Genomic DNA, 21,193 nt, shown 5'->3' with positions numbered 1-21,193 from the left:
TCTGGCTCAACACCCACCAGTCCCAAATCTTTCCCCTTACCCGTTGTCAGTGGGTGACTCTCTCCTGTGAGACAAAGGTGAATGAATGTCTTTTAGGTAGCAGACAAAGGCCGTAGGTCTAGACTTGCATCTCTAACTTCATCTTTAGTCTTCCTCCTCTACCTTCGGCCAGTGTGACAATCTCACCTCCATCTAGGTTCCTAGGTCCCGTGCTCTGTCTACACAATCATCTCCACACAAATCATATCCTTATTTTGCTTGCTTAGGGAATTACCACTTCCCAGGACATACCTCTTTTCAGAATCTCTTCCACTTTCACCACACTAAAGCAGTCAGACTCTTCTATCAGTGCTCATCTAGCTGTATGGCTGTCCTTACAAAGCAATCACTTCCTTGTCCTATAGCAGTCTCTTCCAAATTGAGAATCCGGGAGTCTCAGAAGGTAAACAAAATGTCATATATCTGAGAAAGCAGGAACTTCCAAGGTTCTTAAGGTCCTTGTCCATTGTTTCAGAGGTCAACAACTGCTGGGGAAGAAGGGACTGAACAGCTGTGAGAGGGAAGTCTGGGGCCAATGGACATGCCTGTAGATGGTGCGCACTGCTCCAAGAATTCAGCTTTCTTAATTGTCACCCTTGTTAGGATGGGCTTTGTAGTGACAAAACACCCTGGAGTTATTCTTGCTCCTGTTAGCAACCCCTCACCCACACTCCTGGCAGAGCCAATAAACAGCTCACTGGCTCACCTAGCTGGTCTCTGGTGCAGCTCTGACTTTGGTCTGTCAGGGGGTTCCTTTCTGGAGTAAGTACACATGCGTTGCATCTCCCTGTGAGTACACTTTTTACTCAATATTCCTTCTGCCTCCAAATCTTGCCAAAACAGTCCAAGTTTAAGGTATGCTGTGAAGGTAACCTTATCAACAATCTGCTTAACGGGGGACAGAAAAGAAAAATCCTTCCTATGTTTTTATGTGTGGGTGTTTTGCCTGCTTGGACTGTACGTGTACCACCTGTGTGATGGGTGGCCATGGAGGTCAGAAGGCGGTGTTGGAGCCCTAAGAACTGGAGTAACAGATGGTTGTAAGCCACCATAACCCACAGCCAGTGTTCTTAACCACTGAGCATCTGTCCAGACTTCTCTTCCCTTATTCTTTAAAAATAATTTTTAAATGTAACTTATGTTTAGTTCATCAACATTTAAAACAAAACAAAACTATCAATAAGTCAGGTAACTTATGTTAAGAGACCCATTTTCACATTTTCAGAGCTTTGACAAGCTGACTAGCGATGCTGAAAAAGCCATAATTTCTGTGGCTAACAGTTCAACAGGGTAAGGACTAGAAATAAACCCAGAGTGAATTGGGATTCACAACATGCAGTAACCACAGCACCTACCTAGCTCACAAGGTTCTTCTGAAAACTACACGCCAAGTGTAGATTAGGAATAAACACCAAGGCACTGGCAATTAGCAGTAGCTCTAAACTCTGATTCTGCTTTTCTTTTACTGCCTTATCGGCTACAAGAAACAAAATCTTACTATGTAACTAGTCCTTCCCTCATCTGCTGTCATTCTGTCCAAGTAGAAGATAAGACTACCTAGGATATATTAAAGTGATTAGACTAACAGCTGTCACAGCAAGCTGAAGGTAGTGAAATTACACAAAATGTAGCCAAATCTCTCAAGCATAATAAAATAGCTAACATTAAAATAATAATACATAATATATAAAATATAATAAAATAGCTAACATTAAAAAACTGATATTTGCTGGGTAGTTGTGGTGCACATTTAATCCAAGTACTTTGGAGGCACCCTAAGTTTGAGGATAGCCTAGTCTACAGAGGGAGTTCTAGGATAGCCAGGACTACACAGAGAAACTCTGTTTTAGAAACAAACCAGATCCACCCACCCACTCACCCTCACCAAACAGTCATTAAAACCAACCCACCAACCAAATGGTCAACAAAACCAACAAAACCAACCAAACAACCTGATCTGTAACTTTCACTGAAAAAAGAACAAAAATCACAAGAAATATGAAGCAGGAACTCTTTTAACCTCTGTTCAATCATTACAGTTTTGAAGGCAATTTACTTAAGTATAATTATCAAATACAGTAGATTAAGAAAGCATAAGGCCTACCCTGAGGAGGCCGAGACAGGAGACTATAGAATGTAAGGCCAGCCTGGGCTACATAACAAGTGAGATACAGACCAGCATGAGCTATAAAACAAGATCCCTCTTATAACAATAAAAAGTCAAAGAACTATTTAAAAACTTAAAGTGGGGCTAGGGAGAGGACTCAGCTGTTGAAGTGGTACGTGGCAATCCTGGTGCTGAGAAGGCAGAGACAAATGTGTTCCTCATTCTCCACAGCCAGTCAGCCTAGCTAACCTGTTCGCCAGTTCAGGTCAACCAAAGACCCTGCCTTAAAGATGAATGACCATGGCGGGAGGGGAGGGCAGAGCAGTGAGTGATTACCTAACAAGAATAAAAGAAATTAAACTAAAAGACAAAATGACTGACAGTGCCTGAGGTGTCACACATGAAGACACACATGTACTCCACTCCCCGCCACACTGTTACACATGAGGACACACACACACACACGCACCCCCCCCACATTTTATATATACATATATATATATATATATTTTATTTATTAACTTGAGTATTTCTTATATACATTTCGAGTGTTATTCCCTTTCCCAGTTTCCGGGCAAATATCCCCCTCCCCCCTCCCCTTCCTTATGGGTGTTCCCCTCTCCATCCTTCCCCCATTGCCGCCCTCCCCCCAACAATCTAGTTCACTGGGGGTTCAGTCTTAGCAGGACCCAGGGCTTCCCCTTCCACTGGTGCTCTTACTAGGATATTCATTGCTACCTATGAGGTCAGAGCCCAGGGTCAGTCCATGTATAGTCTTTAGGTAGTGGCTTAGTCCCTGGAAGCCCTGGTTGCTTGGCATTGTTGTACATATGGGGTCCCGAGCCCCTTCAAGCTCTTCCAGTTCTTTCTCTGATTCCTTCAACGGGGGACCTATTCTCAGTTCAGTGGTTTGCTGCTGGCATTCGCCTCTGTATTTGCTGTATTCTGGCTGTGTCTCTCAGGAGAGATCTACATCCGGCTCCTGTCGGCCTGCACTTCTTTGCTTCATCCATCTTGTCTAATTGGGTGGCGGTATATGCATGGGCCACATGTGGGGCAGGCTCTGAATGGGTGTTCCTCCCCCCCCCCACATTTAATATCAAGTTTTGTGTATAAGAATTCTGATACCAAATTTGGGCAAGGTATACACCTATAACGTCATTGCTCAAGAGTCTGAGGGAGAAGAATGGTGAATCTGAAGTCAGACTGGGATATAGGGGAAGAGACTGGAGGAAGGGAGAGATAATTCTATAAAGGTTATCTCTGGTAGAGATATGTCTAGGGTGTTTTATTAGACATTATTGAAACCTAAGATTCCACTAGAATTCTGTTTCTTTAGAATTGTTATTTTATGTAAACACAATATTGACACTGTAAGAATAAAATGAGCAACAAAAATTACTTTCAAGGACATACAGTATGTCACAATGGCAGAAGTAAACTCTGTATCTTTCAAAAATATTTTATTTTTATGTGCATATGTCGGTGAAAGAGTATGTGTGTTCGCATAAGCACACGCCCACGCCCATGGAAGCAGCTGCAGTTCTAGGTACTTCAGAGACGCCCGATGTGGGTTCTGGAAACAGACTCCGGTCCTCTGCATGAGGACCTTAACTTGCGGAGCCATCTCAAATGCATCATCTCAGTGCATCATGTCAGAGTTTGGAACAGGACTATAGTATTATCCGTTCTCCTTGAACATTGGCTAGGGACTAAGCCTGAGCTCCTCATCTGTGAAACAGGGTTAGCAGGAACTATAGACATCACAGAAGAGCTAAGGATGAAATGAAAATATGTGCATAAAGTTCTGCAATCCATTTCTGTACCAACAGGTGCTTCACAGCTTTGTAGGACCACTATCAGCTTCTCTTTTCCTTTCTTTTGTTGTCTCATGACTCATTCCCAGAATACCCCATTCATCCACTCCTGCTCTAGAGCCATCCTGACATCTCTCAGTACCATCAGAACACCAAACACGGTTATCTACATGTCTTGGAGCATACTATGAATCTAGTGGATGCTGAAGTAAACTGATGAGAGTCCCAGAATCAGGTTCCACTACAAGCCCACCTGTGCCTGTACCAATTGTCCATAATAATTGCTAACTAATGTTAAACAAACAGCAGCACGGAAAGACTTAAAGAATTATCACTGTTTGGCAGAAAACAATAGTTTTCCATCTGAATTCTCGTCATGGCAAACTGGACAATTAAATTATTTTTGTTTAGTTGCATGTGGTCGCACACACATGTAATCACAGTACTTAGGAGTCAGAGGAAGGGTTGTGAGCTGAGGCAACTTGGGCTACACAGAAGAGGCCTTCACTCAAAAGAGCAAAACCAAACCAGAAAAGTTATTTATTACACATTTCTTCTTTCAGCTCTAGAAAATCTCATGGTGGAAATACTCATCCAGAGCAAAAACTCCGACAGCCTGTGTGCTCCAGTTTTATAACTAGTTGTCTAATATATACTATTTCTCCTGGGCTCTAGGTGCTTTTTATAACCCTCTGACTCTACTACAGGTCTTTAAATATTTCCTTAGACATGGAATAAGCCTACATGCTCTTCAACAGATGAACAGAGAGTGAACATGGATATACATACAACGGAATTTTATTTAGCTCTACTGAGGAGTAAAATTAAGAAAATTACAGGAGGGCTGGAGAGATGGCTCACTGGTTAAAGAGCAATGACTGCTCTTCCAGAGGTCCTGAGTTCAAATCCCAGCAACCACATGGTGGCTCACAACCATCTGTATGCCCTCTGCTAGTGTGTCTGAAGACAGCTCCAGTGTACTTATATATGATAAATGAATAAATCTTAAAGAAAATTACAGGGAAATAGGCAGGTCTGGAACTATTAAGCTTTGAGGCATCTGAGATTCAAAAGGGTAAATAAATACTACATGGTGTCTCTCACATGTGGATCCTAGCCCAGTTTTTACATTATGTACAAACGTATACGTACAAATGTAATATGTACAGGTATGGGTCATGCCATCCTAAGAGGGAGAAAGGTATTTAAGGGAAGGTAACTGAATAAATGACGAAAAGGTGAAAGTGCAGGAGATTATAAGTATGTGGGGACTCAAGACAACATGTATGGGAATGCCTAGATAAAGAAACCATTGTTCTGCATTTTACTTCAAATATATACCTAAGTTTTAATGACTGTTCCTTATTTTCAATAAACCAGTAGTCACATGATTTCTTTTATTCTGAGGACCAAGAAGATTCCATTTCCAAAGACTTACCTAGTTTCTATTCCTTTGCATTCCTGTCTCCCATCCCCCCTCCCCTGTTTCTGTGAGAATGGTACCCCTCCCACCCACCCACCCACTCCCCTCTCAACACCCTGACATTCCCCAACATTGGGGAAAGAGTCTTCACAGGGCCAAGGGCTTCTCGTCCTATTAGATTCCAGGCAATGACATCCTCTGCTACATATGTGGCAGGAGCCATGGGTCTGCCCATGTGTAGTCTTTGGTTGGTGGTTTAGTCCCTGGGAGCTCAGGGGGTCTGCTTGATTGATATTGCTATTCTTCTTATGGGGTTGCAAACCCCTCCAGGTCCTTCAGTCCTTTCTCTAACTCCTCCATTGTGGTTCCTGTGCTCAGTCTGATGGTTCCTTTATAACCTTTATCTTCTACTTCGTGACGAACCATACTTCAACATGAGCTAACTCTTTAAAATAACAAACCACCAGAGCTTCCAGGGACTAAGCCACTACCCAAAGAGTATACATGGACTGACCCTGGACTCTGACCTCATAGGTAGCAATGAATAGCCTAGTAAGAGCACCAGTGGAAGGGGAAGCCCTTGGTCCTGCCAAGACTGAACACCCAGTAAACGGGATTGTTGGGGGGAGGGTGGTAATGGGGGGAGGATGGGGAGGGGAAGCCCATATAGAAGGGGAGGGGGGAGGGGTTAGGGGGATGTTAATAGAGAAAAAAAAATACCATCTTTTCTCAATTATCTAACTTTTAACAGTTTGATAAAACCTGTATGATCATTACCTAAATGTGGAATCCATACATAGTAATTTTATAAATACATATTCTAAATTTAAATTATGTAACTGTTTTATCGTGACACATATAACAAAAGTTCCCTCTTGAACCTTGTCTGTCTTTTGTTTTGCAGCTGTGAGAACGAGCCTAGAGTGTTTGATAAACTAAGTGAACACTCTATCCCTGACTGCACTTCCATTCTCTTTTGGGACTAAAATTATTATTTTTAAATTCAAGCACACCTGACACAAGGCAGACATTCTGTGTACGACTGAGATAGTTTTAACATATACAGACTTATGGAATCATAACCACAGTCAAGCTAAAGAACAAAGGTTTTTCACTCAAGCTTTTTTATGTTTTGTGTAACTCTGTCTCCTGACACTGATGGTCTCACCTGATCCAAGGCATCCACTCATCTGTCCCTCAGCCTGCACTCTGAGAACTAAGTAGACACATACAGCATGGTTCCACTTGTTTCCCTCTGGCCCTACACCCGATGTCACCATGCTCCTGGTACTTCTGACCTTCCTGCTAAAACAAATACACTGAAACATTCTATTCAGCAATCTAAAAAGAGATAGTTAAATTCCAACCTACTCATGACTTTAAAAAGCCTGGAGTCACTGCAGTAGAGAAATAAAAGTTTATGATATAATGCATACTGCTACCAAGATATATAGGTAGTGAAGACACACTAGTTATATGTTTCCATCATTTTAAACTGTGTACGTTCAAATGTAAGGAAAATTATGTAAACACTGTTACAAACTTCCATGATCTCTTATAATCCTTCTTAAATATACACACTCTATCTTAAGACAGTTTGGCATGCCTTTTCAATGTTATGAATAGAAGAAAAGTTATGAATTTGATGGGAACTCTAATGTACTATTTTCCTGGACTAGTGATTTGTGGGTAAGTTGCCTAGTCTAATAATGTTAGGCAGCAACAGTGAGCTACCATACAACCACATGGGTTATCTTAACCACTGTCAGCATGTATTACACATGTGAAGTATATTAACAGTTATATAATGAACTCTAAACTCCTTCATCTTGCAAGACTAGAATTCTATATGTATCAAACAAGTCTTTTATCTTTCTGTCAGTCCTTGCTTAACATCTCTTTTGTTCTCCTCTACCTTTCTCCTTTAGACAGGCTATCCTAAGGTAGTCCACACAGGCCTCTGACTCAAAATCTTTCTGCCTCTGCCTCACAGAGACTAGGTTTACAGAAATGTACCCACACCTTCCTCTACGTGCCTCACCAATCTGACTATTCCAGGTAGACCATATAGGTGAAATTGTCCAGTTCTTGTCCTTTTTTCTCTGGCTTATGCCAGTGCACGCCATCTCTACCAGGTTTGCTAAAATGTCAGAGGGTGCTTCCTTCTTCAGGCGTAGTTCCCCACTGTACCAATGCACTGCCTTTTGTTTATAAATTCCCCATCAATAGACACTTGGTTTCTTTCCACCCTTTGGTTAACTGTGAACAATGCTGCCTCAGACATGAGTGCATACATTTATCTTCAGGGACTTTCTTTGTGGTTTTTTTTTTTTTTTTTAATTTCCAGAAGCAGAACTGCAATATTATACATGTGTTTAAAAACTTCCTTCAAGAGACCTGTCACTTTCTGTGCAGTGCAGCACGTTTAGAAAATGCAGTGTGGTGCAGCTGTTCTAGAGTCGATTCTACACTCCTCACCACACCCGAAAGCAGCTCTGTGCCCACAAGTCACCATTCCTACGCAGGATACCTAACTGTCGATTTCCATCTGGTAGCTCTCTCCAAACTTACACATTCAACTACCTGAATGTCAAACAGCAAAACAAAATTAGCAGGCATAAAAGATCTTCCTTTGGGGCTGGAGAGATGGCTCAGCGGTTAAGAGCACCGACTGCTCTTCCAGAGGTCATGAGTTCAATTCCCAGCAACCACATGGTGGCTTACAACCATCTGTAATGGAATCTTCTTCTGGTGTGTCTGAAGACAGCTACAGTGTACTCATATATGTAAAGAAAATAAATATTTAAAAAAATATTTAAAAAAAAGATCTTCCTTCAAAACATAATTATTTCTCATACTCCTCTTATCTCAAAGAGAAACTGGATCCATTCGATGGCTCGTTTAAAGATCCTAGACTCTTTCTTTCTTACATACCCTACATCTAGTTACTCAGGTACTACTCCTGGCCAAGCCATATGACATGATGACAAACACTTGCAATCACAGACTCCAGAGACTGAGGCAGCAGGATTGCTGTAAGTTTAAGGCCAGTCTATGATATACAGCAAAACTAAAAGTTTGTTTCACTTCCCCCATCTTTACAAACACACACACGCGTGCACGCGTGCGCACAAACGGACCCACACCCCTACCTCTTTAATTACTTAACCTACTCCCACTCAGGTCTAAGTCCATCATATATGGACTATCACAATTATTTCCTAATATTGCATTCTTTTCTTCTGTCAATCTATACCTGGCCTAACAGCCAGCAACTCTGTAAAAGTCACATCACATGAATCCTTTGCCGTGAGCCCTCCAACAACTTTCTAAGATTAGAAGCCAGGCTCCTTAGGTCCTGAGGCTGCTGTTACTGCCCAACTTCCTCTAGCAATCTCTTCCTCTGTTCTGCCTGCTGTGGTCATGCAGGTCTGGTGCAGCTTTGAATACATCTAGCTCCTCCTCACCCCCATGCTCATGCTTCCTCCTTCTAGAATGCTCTTCTGCCAGATTCATGGCTCATTCTCTACCCTCATTCATATCTCAGGGCAACTCTCCCATATTACTAGACATTTATGGCCATCTTGTTCAAATTCACAAGACGACACATCTATCTTGTATGTATTCTGACCTTTTGCCTGCTACTTCACTCTAAAGCTATTCTATATATTCTTATGGCCCATGTTTTAGGATATACATTCAATTTTTAAAACATAAAGAGAGAGAGAGGAATTACTATTTTTTCAAGTAGAATCTTATACATATAGTTGTTAAAATCACTATAAAAGTTTATTTAAATATGATTGTCCTTCAATAGCAATAAATACTTTATCCAGGAAAGTCATGAATGATATTCTGAAAGTTCTGTACACACTCCCTTTATATTGCATTTTTAGATTACCTTGCCGATTAACCTCATTTTGAAGTAGCTCTTCCATTGCTTCCTCCTCTGCAATATCTAAAGGTGTGTCACCTTCACTGTTGACAGCTCCTACATGTGCTCCTTGACCAATCAAAAATCTGTAAAATTAAAAGGACAGTTACAGGAATATTTCTGAAGTGAAACATTATGTCATAATAATAAAGTTCTTGTGTCATAACAGCAATGGGGACAAAAACTAATTAAATATGCACATAATTTAAATATATAAAATCACAGAAATTAAAAATTTATATTTCTTAAATTTAGTGCAAAGTTGCTTTACTAATAAAAATGTAGAGTTTTAATACTAGAAAGCCTTTCACAGCACCACTTCAGCCTTCACTGAGACTTACATTTTTCATTTGTCCTGCTTTTCTAACTGAGCTTCATGCCTTTGGCGTCAGTCCTATGAGAGGTGAGTCTGGTTTCATTGGGCATTTTCCCTTGAGAGAGTCTTACTATGTGACTGACCTTCAACCATGAATCCAGACTCGCCTTCTACTAAAACTCCAAGAATATTCCACAGTAATGAAGAAAAGGTTTAATATTTATTATTATTTAATAATAAGCAACAATAATTACTATTAGTAATGAATAATCTGGAGTAGAACTCACTAGGCTCATAAAAAGTCAGTTGATACAGACTGATTAAGGGAGGCTAAGAAAAGAGGATTACTCCAAGTTTGAAGCCAATTTGGGCTAAAATGAGACACTGTATTAAAATTATCAGAAAGAACAGAGTCAGCTAATCAGTTAAGAGCTGGTTCTGCTGTCATAGAAGACTGGTGGCTGGTTCTTAGCTCAAAATGATTAAAATAAAGTAAATATTGATGGCTGGAGAGGTGGCTCAAGGCTAAGAACACAGGCTGCTCTGGAAGAGCAGCCAGGCTCACTCCCCAGTACCCACGACCATATGAACTCTAGTTCTAGCCCTGATGACCTCTCCTGGCCTCCACACATGTAGTACTACAAAGGTATCAAACAAAGAAAACACCCCCATAAAGACTTTTTTTAAATCTTAAAAAAGAAAAAAAAATTTGTGCCCATTACTATTTTGAAATTTATAGCAGTCACCAAGATAACCACTAAGGGCACTTAACATGTTAACACAAACAAGCATAACGAGAGTAAATCTTGGATACCTATTATTTTGATAAATGGATTCTAAAATTTACACTGGTATGTTTATGCAACTAAAACTTATTTTTAAGAAAATACTCAACAGCAGTCCTCAAACCTGAAAAAGGAATTTAGATGTAAAGATTATTAATTCTTTTCACTGTATCAAATGCCTACCTTCTAGAATGCTTTATTTATCATTACTCATGTCACCATTCAAATTAAATTCTAAACAGCTCAGCTAGAAAGGATGAATGTCCTTCAATAATTTACTCTTGTCTTCTTACACAATCTCATTCTTCTTGTAGCATGTTTTGTTTCTTTCATCTATAGGCATTTTTTCCCTGTCTTCAGGAATTTATTATTATTATTATTGTTTCTAACTACACTTAAATATTCTCACTATAACATTTTTGATAATGTGGGGATCAAACCCAGGGTCATGAGCACAGGGGTTAGTGTCCTACTTATTTAGATGCAATACCAGGATCCTTAAAAAATACAAGTCTATATGGGGAGAGGGGAAAAACATTTGTTTTATACCTTCCATTACCATCATGCTCCTTCCTCCCCTAGATAATCACCATCGACAACATGCAAAAATCTTTCAGTACCTTTGTTATGAATCTACGTGTATATAAACATTCACACACAGCTACTTCTGTAAAACAAAATTAAGGAAACTATTCTAAGTGGAAGGGAATGTAATCCTTCCTAATAATAATATATACAAACATATATATTCACAGTATATTAAGATCATGTCTTCATTTAATGCTATCCTTTTAATGAACATGCTCTTAAATGGTTACTTGATGTTACCAATCTTTCCAATATTGCCAACATGGAAATACAACACCTTGCCTTTGCTTTAATTTGTATTCCTAATTACATAGGAGGCTGAAAGTTTCTCTTGGCATTTGTATCAACCCTTCTGTGAGAAATGCTCTATTTAAATATTTTCCTTGCATTTTTAAGGAGTCAATAATATAAAAATCACACATGGGCTGTCTAGTCTGGTATATGTCAGCAATATAACAATAATTTCAGAGAAATTCCAATGCAACAAGAATTAAACTAACTACATATAGAAATGTAAAACTAACTGTAATCTCAGAGGCTGAGGCAAGGAGACGGTAAATTCTGGCTAGTCTGGGCTACATAGCCAAACCATGTCTTAAAGAAATAAGCAGTTATCAATGAAATGTGAAGCTGTGCTAAGTCTTAGAATGATGTTATTTAAAGAATAAGTTGAATGTTCCTTATTCAAAATGATTGCGATTAGAAGTGGTTTTGGATTATATATATATTCTTTGGGTGTTTGGGAACATTTGCTTTATATCTAAGAAGATATTATGACAGTGGACTCATCTGTGATTCACAAATACCATGCTCACACAATACTTCAGCGTGCCCACACTCAGTGACTTTGACCTGAATGTGAGGTCAGTGCGAACTCTGTACCTGTGCCAGAGGTTTGCTTTCTCTTTAAAGAGAATAGTTTGGATTTTAGATGTAGAATGTCCAACCTGTAGTAAGAAATCTGACTGGAAATCAAGGAAAGATTATCTAATGATTTTGTAAGTACCAACAATGAAACGAACAAACCACCACCAGAAGGTCAATGCACAGTAGGTTAAGAGAGACAGTCTCTGATATTTTTAAAGTAAATATATTCCAAACTTTTTACATGGAAATTCTATAAAGAGATTATATTTGAATTGAGGTATTTTTTTTTTTAGTTTCATAGCTTTAAAGTATGTAACAGAAAACTAAAGTATTTTCTTAAATATTTCAAAATGATGAGTCTAAAGCAGAGAATACGAAAGTTGAGTAAGAAGCTGTGCTTGGCTTCAAGATACTAAGAAACTCAACCTGCTAGGCAAATTCCAACCAAACAAATGAGGATATTCTTATGTTAAGAATGTTAGAAGTCGTTTTGTCCTAACCACAGTGTCCTTTGCCTTACAGAAGCTTTGTAGTTTTATGAGATCCCATTTGTCGATTCTTGATCTTAGAGCATAAGCCATTGGTGTTTTGTTCAGGAAATTTTCTCCAGGTGTTCAAGATGCTTCCCCACTTTTTCTTCCATTAGTTTGAGTATATATGGTTTGATGTGGAGGTCCTTGATCCACTTGGACTTAAGCTTTGTACAGGGTGATAAGCATGGATCGATCTGCATTCTTCTGAGAACGGAACCCCCCGTTGAAGGAATCAGAGAAAGGACTGCAAGAGCTTGAAGGGGCTCGAGACCCCCATATGAACAACAATGCCAATCAACCAGACCTTCCAGGGACTAAGCCACAACCCAAAGACTATACATGGACTAACCCTGGGCTCCAACCTCACAGGTAGCAATGAATAGCCTAGTAAGAGCACCAGTGGAAGGGGAAGCCCTGGGTCCTGCCAAGACTGAACCCCCAGTGAACGGGATTGTTGGGGGGAGGGCGGTAGTTGGGGGAGGATGGGGAGGGGAACACCCATACAGAAGGGAAGGGGGAGGGGTTAGGGGGGATGTTTGACCGGAAGCCGGGAAAGGGAATAACAATCGAAATGTAAATAAGAAATACTCAAGTTAATAAAGATTAAAAAAAAAAAGAATGTTAGAAGTCACTCAAAGGACATAAAGACTGAAAATAAAGTAGGTAAAACTGAAGTGTTTGAAAAGTGAGCTTTATGAAGCATAATTTCCCATAAAAACAATGCAATAAAAGCACACAAACATGCTTGATGAAAACTAACGAGGATAATAAAAGTCAAGTTCCAGAACTGACGGAAAGAGCAGGGCCCAGGTTGTCTGTAAGCTAAGTCTAGGACAGCAGGTGTATACTCACATGTTCAGCCTGTTCAATAAAACCACGTACGATTCTAAACTAGCACTATCATCTACAACTATAAATACTTACAATAGATCAATAAATGGTCCAAAAGCTGGCTGAGCAGAGGAAAGCACTACTCTTTATGCTTTACAAAATTTGAGTTTGGCTCTCAACTGTAATATCTGTTTGACATTGATTAATTTAACTTCCTCCCTCCTTCCTTCCCTTCCTTCCTTGTTAAAGTCTCTGGTTAGTTTCAGGGTTAACTATAGTAATCTTAACTTCTGTATCCCAAGGCTTTTGTATATATTATCAATGCTGAATCCTAGCAAACAAAAGTAAGCCAATGTACAAGATCATGGAGCATTATCAAGCCAAACTATACACTCTTCCACACAGAGAACAGCACTGTGAAAAAAACGTCCTTTTAGATAAAAATAAACCTACATTTAGAATGTAATGTTCCAATTAGCAAAGAATACAATGAGTTACAAGGATGACATCTGAGACTTGATGAAATCCAGGATGTATATTATAAAATTCTATTCCAGCTGCTACTGTACCTCTCTCTCACTGGGACCTCAAAGGAGAGCAATAAAATCAACTTTCTAAACTTAAATAAACCTAACTTTAATTCCCTCAATTATAAAGGAAAGAGGGAAGCACAATCTGTTTTGGCTTTAAGTGCAAACTTGAAAAGCTAGATTATCTTGACTCAAATAGTAGCTCTGTCATTGCCTACATGTGACTTTTCTGAGTTGTTTTCCTCATTTATTAAGTCAACTCTACTAATATAAGGATATCATTCTTCATCAGAATTTAAATTTCATAGCTCAGAAAAATAATATACAGTTACATATTCACCAACTTTAGGCAACATTCTACAACAAAGTCTGTAGAATTTCTATAAAAAGCAAATGTACAATTATGTGGAATGAGGAAAGGCTGTACCGTTTGTGGCCATGTTTTATTCTATCCAAGGACTACACCAAAGGACTACACCAAACTTGTGATTTTTATTTTCCTTAGAGTTTCAGGGGTGAGAGGCAACTTTAGGATAGTAAAATTACATTTTCATGCGATGATAAAGCCAACTGAAATTCTGTCAAAGGGTTGAGAATAGTGAAATAGCACACGTAAACACTGGGCAAGCCATTACTGTGACCAATATGACGACCTCTGAGACTTCCAGTCTACTTTACTATCGGTGAGTCATTCCTTTCTTGTTACTTCCAATCTCACTGTTCCTGCCTGAGTTACTTTGATCCTCCTCCCTAGTCGGTCAAAGACAATGTACCTAACAAAATGGACTAAACATGTATCCCCACCAAAGGACAAAGTCAGTAGAGCATAGAAATCTCTGCATACTGAATCTGAGTTTCTATAATCTAGTGTCTTTAAGAAAGCATAAATCCAAATATCAATACAACCAAGACCAGCATTTGCATGGTAATCTCCCCCAACCCACAACAGACCATAAAGTATATTTATAACAACACATTTCCTTCAACACCAAATAGATAAATTATAGTAATTTAGTCATCCTATAGTGAAGACCAAGCCTTTTCTTTGGGTGTTTCTTATAAATTCATGGTGCTTTTCTTATAAAAAAATAAACAACAATTACAACAACAAACCCCCCCCAACCCACACCTGTAATGCTTTAGTGATGCATTCAAAGCAGATATTTCAAATTACCCAGCAAAACTGTCACTATATATAATCTAGTGTTTTTGGTTTTTTTTAGACTCACATCTCCTAGTTGTTTCAGCAACATCTACTTGAGTTGCAGTAGGACTTGCCTTTGAGTCTTTCCCAGGTATTCAAGTTAGTTTCTATACATAAGTTCAGTTCTTGCAGGTCTCACCTATCTGGGATTGTCTCATCAACTAAATTACATAACACAAATAAGCTGTAACTGCCTAAGAAGAGAGAACTGACTTTGGGTAAGTTGGTAACCAAATGAGCATGGGGTTTGCCCTGGAATGTGGTTGATATATAAGTGACATTTTATGGGAGAAGACTTATTTTTTCCCTTTGCCAGCTGGAATCAGCTGCAAATAGCTTCTTGGTTAGGGGTGAGACCCCATGCTCACTTCCCCTCAGGGCTCCGACTCCATCTGGATTAAACCTGTGTAGGACTTGACCATCTCCCGTGCCCAGAAGTAGTTGGATGACATACAAAAACCTCAATGTTATTTTTCTTGACTTTTTTCTTTGTCATTTCTTATTAGTGTGCTGCTTCTTTGTTTTTATTTTTCTGTGGGGATTTTGTGTTTGGAGGGAGGGCGGGAGGAAGAGAGAGAGGAGAAACATGAAGAAGAAACCAGGAAGTTCGGTGGGTAGGAAGCTGGGGAGGCCCTAGGAGTTGGAGAGGAAAGCATAATTAAAATATATTGCATACTTTTTAAAACTAAAAAATTTAAATATAGCAATATTTTTTAGACAGAAGAAATATTCAGACCATAAAAAGGAAGACGCCTACCTGGTCTAAAGGTTCAACAGAGAGACCACAATAGATACAGAAGAGCCTACAGATGGGTCACAGATGGAGCCAGGCCGTCAAGAGTAATGAAGAACAGACAGGTCAGACTCTTGTAGGTCGGTATCTTTCTACCCTGATTCAACACAGAATGAATGCACTGGAGGCTCTGCATAAGACTGTGATATTCCCCGTACATGTAGCTGATGTGTAGCTTGGTCTTCATGTGGGTCCTGGAGTGGGGCTATCCCAAAAACTGTTTCCTGAATGTGGGATATGTCCTTCTAGCTGGGCTGCCTTGTCTGGCCTCAGTGGGAGAGGCAGCACCCAGCCTCCCAGAGACTTGAAGTGCCAGGACAGGGGGGATATCCAGGGGCCTCATCTGCTCAGAGGAGTGGGGGAGGGTGACGGCTTAAGGTCTGTGGGAAGGGGCAGTGAGCGAGATGTGAAGTGAGTAAGTTAAAAAATAAAAAAGGCTGTGATGCTCCCTAGCCTGGGCTATTGTGAGGCATCTGGCCAGCTACTGTGCTGCTTGTGGAGCAAAGACTGAAGCTGACAGTTTGGCGTAGGAACTATAACAACCCAGGAGAAGCAACAGTGCTCATGATTAGAGAAACAGAGGAGGTAGTAAAAGTTAGGGACAGTGGTCATACTTTGGTGGTGAAGCTACAAAAATCTTGAAGATTTTCATAGATGTCATGGGTAAATGTTCTAAACAGGGAAGACCAAGCTATAACTGAACTATCACAAACATCTTAAAAGTTATATTCATAAATAGCCAAGTCTTTAATGATCAAGTGAAAAAGAAGCTTCTTCCACAATATAGGATATTCATATTAGAAAATTTTATGGCTACTCAAGATAAAAGCATTTCTTAAGCATTTATAGTAGAAGCTCTAAAAAGGAATAGAGTAATGAAACTAGACAACTAAAACATTAAAACACACACACACACACACACACACACACACACACACACACACACACACACACACGGCCAAGGGTACAATTATTTAACTAAACGGTGTCCACCAGTTAGTTACGTGGGACAGATAAAGCTGTAACATATACGGCCATTCATGTGAGCCGAGCGAGCATCTCCTCTGTACAAACAGGAGCAATCTCTACAAGTTTTAACTATCACTTTTTAGAGAGTAGAGGAGTATTTGTGACATTTTGTCACTTATGCATAAGGCAGGATTACTTATTTTCACTGATACTTAGGTTTAAAAATCACACGATATGAAGAGAAAAATCTTATAAATGGATATCCATAGTGCAAAGGAGGAAAAGTAAGTAGTAGGGCACTCACTGACATGAGAACTTGGACTTTATCTAAATAATAGAATTAAAATGAAAAATAATCTACAACCAAACGTGAACAGTGAACTAATGCCCTTTCTACTTGACAGCATCAGCACCAGTAAAGGATTACTTCAGCTGGAAAAGGGGTGTGTACACACAGGTCGTGGTGCAGAGTTTGGGAACTGGGCTAAGGATCCATCTCAGAAACAAAACAAAAAGCCACTCAATGAATTCAATACAAACCACAAAAGACAGAAAGACAACAGACAATAACCAAAACAAAACACTGTTACCAGTGGTAGGTACTCAGTCTAATGTATGTGTGATACATGACAAAGTTAATTAGTAATGACGTGTTATTTTGATCCCATAATGTCTGGCAATGAAGAAAGGGCTAAAGAGTAACACCTCTACTAATTATGAACTGAGAAAGCACCAAGCCAGGAGGAATGCACACTCTCAAAACACATTACAAAAAAATAGGGCTTCTTCAAGAATTGCTGTATAATTTGCTAACCTTTAAGGGTACCTGACGAGGCTGCCATCAGTACATCAAACACGTTCAAATGTATGAGTTTCAAAAGTTGCTTAACTTAAAAAATAATTAGTTCTTGATGAAGGTTCTCATGGGACCACTTCTTATGCTAACAATTGATATGGCAGCACAGTAGGCTAGAGGGGAAATAAATGAGGCATATTTTTCTATTTATAGAAAACATCAAAGCTTTCAAATTTGTAGATGATATAGTTCTAAAATTAGAGACACCCAAGACTCCACCAGAAGGCTCTTAGATTTGATAAAAACTATCAACAAGATAACAGAATATAAAAATCTGCATAAACACCAACAGCATTACTATATCTCAATATATTTGCTATTTAAGAAAGCAAAAATATTTTTATAACCACCTCCAAAAAGCCCCCACAAACCAACAAACAAAAACTATAACTAAAATGCACTAAACCTACTAAAGGCAGTGAAAGGATTCTACAATAAAAACTGTAAACCAGGAAGAACTCTGAGAAAGACATCAGAAGATAGGAAGATCTGCCACACTCATGGACTAGAAATGTGCTGTGCTGCCCAGTCATGTGCTAACTTGACACAGGAACCAGAGTTATCTGAAATGAGGAAGGCTCAATTGAGAAAATGCCTCCCTAAGATCAGGACATAAGACATTTCTTTTTTTCCCCTTGGATATTTTATTTATTTATTTAAATTTCAAATGTTATTACTGGTTTCCTGTCCATAAACCCCTATCCCTTCCCCCTTCTTCTAAGGGTGTTCCTCAACCCATCCACCCACTCCTTCCTGTCTCCCCACCCTGACATTCCCCTACACAGGTGTGGGGGTGGGGGTTTCCACCCTTGGCAGGACCAAGGGCTTTTCCCATCGGTGCCCAACAAGGCTATCCTCTGCTACATATACACCTGGAGCCAAAGGTCAGTCCATGTGTACTCTTTGGATGATGGGTTAGTCCCTGGGAACTGGTTGGTTGGTATTGTTGTTCTTATGGGGTTGCAAACCCCTTCAGCTCTTTCAATCCTTTCTCTAACTCCTCCAATAGGTCTTGGTTCAATGGTTGGCTGCTGGCATCCATCCACCTCTGTTTGTCATGCTTTGGCAGAGCCTCTCAGGAGATAGCTATTATCAGACTCCTGTCAGCATGCACCTCTTGGCATTCTCAATAGTGACTGGGTTCGGTGGCTGTATGTATACGGGCTGGATCCCTAGGTGGGGCAGGCTCTGAATGGCCATTCATTCAGTTTCTGCTCCAAACTTTGTCTCCATATATCCTCCTATGAAAGCATCTGCACTTTGGTCATCCTTCTTCTTGAGCTTCACATGATCTGTGGATTGTATCTCGGGTAACTCAAGATTTTGGGCTAATATTCACTTATCAGTGAGTATATACCATGAATGTTTCTCTGTGATTGGGTTACCTCACTCAGGATATTTTCTAGTTCAATCCATTTGCCTATGAATTTCATGAAGTCATTGTTTTTGATAGCTGAGTAGCATTCCATTGTGTAGATGTTCCACATTTTCTGTATCCATTCTTCTGTTGAAGGGCACCTGGGTTCTTTCCAGCTTCTGGTTATTATAAATAAGGCTGCTATGAACATAGTGGAGCACGTGTCCTTGTTAGATGTTGGAGCATCTTTTGGGTATATTTCAGGTAATGGAATGTCCAGTTTTCTGAGGAACCTCCAGACTGATTTCCAAAGTGGTTGCACTAGCTTACAATCCCACTAACAATGGAGGAGTGTTCCTCTTTCTCCACATCCTCGACAGCATCTGTTGTTACCTGAGTATTTTTTTTTTAATCAATAAGGCATTTTCTTTTCTCTCTTTTTATTGGATTATTTTACTTACATTTCAAATGCTATCCCCTCTCCCTCCCCTTCTTCTATAAGGGTGTTCCTCTCCCTATCCACCCCCTCCAACCCCCACCCCCCGCCACGTCATTTCCCTATACTAGGGGTCCAACCTCGGCAGGACCAAGGGCTTCTCTTTCCATTAGTGCCCAACAAGGCCATCCTCTTCTACATATGCAGTTGGAGCCATGGGTCAGTCCATGTACTGACCCATAAGGCATTTTCTTAATTAGTGACTTATGAAGGTGGGCTCAGTTTATTGTGGGTGATTAGGCTGATGGTCCGAGGTTCTGTAAGAAATCAGGCCGAGCAAGCCAGTAAGTGGCATCTCTTCATGGCCTCTGCACCAGCTCCTACCAACAGGTTCCTACCCTGCTTGACTTCTTGTCCTGACTTCCTTTGGTGACAGTAATGTAGAAGTCTAAATTGAGTAAACCTTTTCCTCCACAACTTGATTTTTGGTCATGGTGTTTTGTTGTAGTCATAGAAACCGTAACTAAGACAAGTATATTGTAGAAAAGGACATACTACCAAAACGATCTACAGATTATATACAACTCATCAAAATTCCAGGGTTATTATTAATAATTATGGTCTGGAAAGATGGCTCAGCAGTTAAGAGCACCAACTGTTCTTCCAGAGGGCCTGAGTTCAATTCTCAGCAACCACATGGTGGCTCATAACCATCTGTATGCCCTCTTCTGGTGTGTCTGAAGATAGCAACAGTGTGCTCTCATAAAATAAATTAAAAATAATTATAATAATAATACCCTTAATATACAGATAGAAGCCCAAAATGCTTGGTAGTCAAAGCAATGCTGAGCAAAGCAGCATGCTGGAGGCATCAGCACACCCTGCTGCAGTTACACCACAGAGCTGTACTAGCACAAACACAGAGGTCAGCAGGAGAGAGGAGTTAAGCCAAGTGAAAGCACATGTAACCACCTCACTTTAAAAAATATGCCAAAAACATAAACACTGAAAACGTCTTCAACAGTGATCACGGTAAAATTGTATATCCACACATAATAGAATGAAACTGGATCCCTAGTTCTTACCCTGTAAAAAGATCAAAAGCTCACAGATCAAAGATTTGATTAAGTAAAAGAAAGTAGAGAAAACACTTAAGAAAGCTTGTGTTTAGCAAAGGAAATAATCAAGTGACAGCCTATGTAACAGGAGGAACAAGTTGTTAGCTTGTATTTTTGACATAATTATTCTCTAGAACACACAAGGATAAAGAAACTATATAAAAAAAAATTAAACGATCAATACATGGGCTAATGAAAACAGAATTTGAAGTACAAACGGCCAGGAGACATGAACCATGTCCATTTTCACTGGCCACCAGAGACATGCAAATCAAAATCACACTGCGATTCTATCCCATCCCAGTGATAATGGCAGTCATTAACAGACCAGGAAGTAACAGCAAATCATGGTGAGGATGTAACAGAAGAGAATCCTGATATGCTGCTGCTCAGAATGTGAACCAGCATAGCCACTAAGTCAGAAGAGAGCTTTCTCAAAGTGGATCCACTACATACCCATGCTATACCAAAAACTGAGCATTTGCCTAAAGGACTCCAAGTCCACTGTGCTGGCTGGTTTTATGTCAACTTGACACAAGTTAGGGTCCTGTATAAAGAGGAGACTTCAATTGAGAAATGCTCCCATTAGAGTGGCCTGTAGAGGCAGCCCTGTGGAGCATTGTCTTAATTAGTGAATGGTGGGGATGACCCAGCCTATTGTGGGTAGTACCACCCTTAGGCAGGTGGTCC

General features: G+C 39.9%; 1 protein-coding gene across 29 annotated transcripts in view; it reads right to left on the bottom strand.

Moving 5' to 3' along the window:
• The window catches only part of Ppp1r12a (protein phosphatase 1, regulatory subunit 12A), a 110,845-nt gene that overhangs the window by 50,585 nt on the left and 39,067 nt on the right, over window positions 1-21,193 (bottom strand). For 22 of the 29 annotated variants that reach the window (XR_015623707.1, XR_015623708.1, XR_015623715.1 and 19 more), the window contains 1 exon segment: window positions 9,288-9,406. Coding sequence is in view for 7 of the 29 variants with exons in the window: in XM_087555374.1 (XP_087411500.1) it covers window positions 9,288-9,406 (119 nt within the window). In the remaining 22 variants the exon portion in view is untranslated. 29 annotated transcript variants of the gene reach the window in all.

The sequence above is a fragment of the Rattus norvegicus genome, chromosome 7, assembly GCF_021556685.1.
Source record: "Rattus norvegicus strain SHRSP/BbbUtx chromosome 7, alternate assembly SHRSP_T2T, whole genome shotgun sequence".
NCBI classification, from domain to species: domain Eukaryota; kingdom Metazoa; phylum Chordata; class Mammalia; order Rodentia; family Muridae; genus Rattus; species Rattus norvegicus.
The sequence above is the reverse complement of the archived record's forward strand: the minus strand, read 5'-3'. Positions and strand labels throughout refer to the sequence as shown.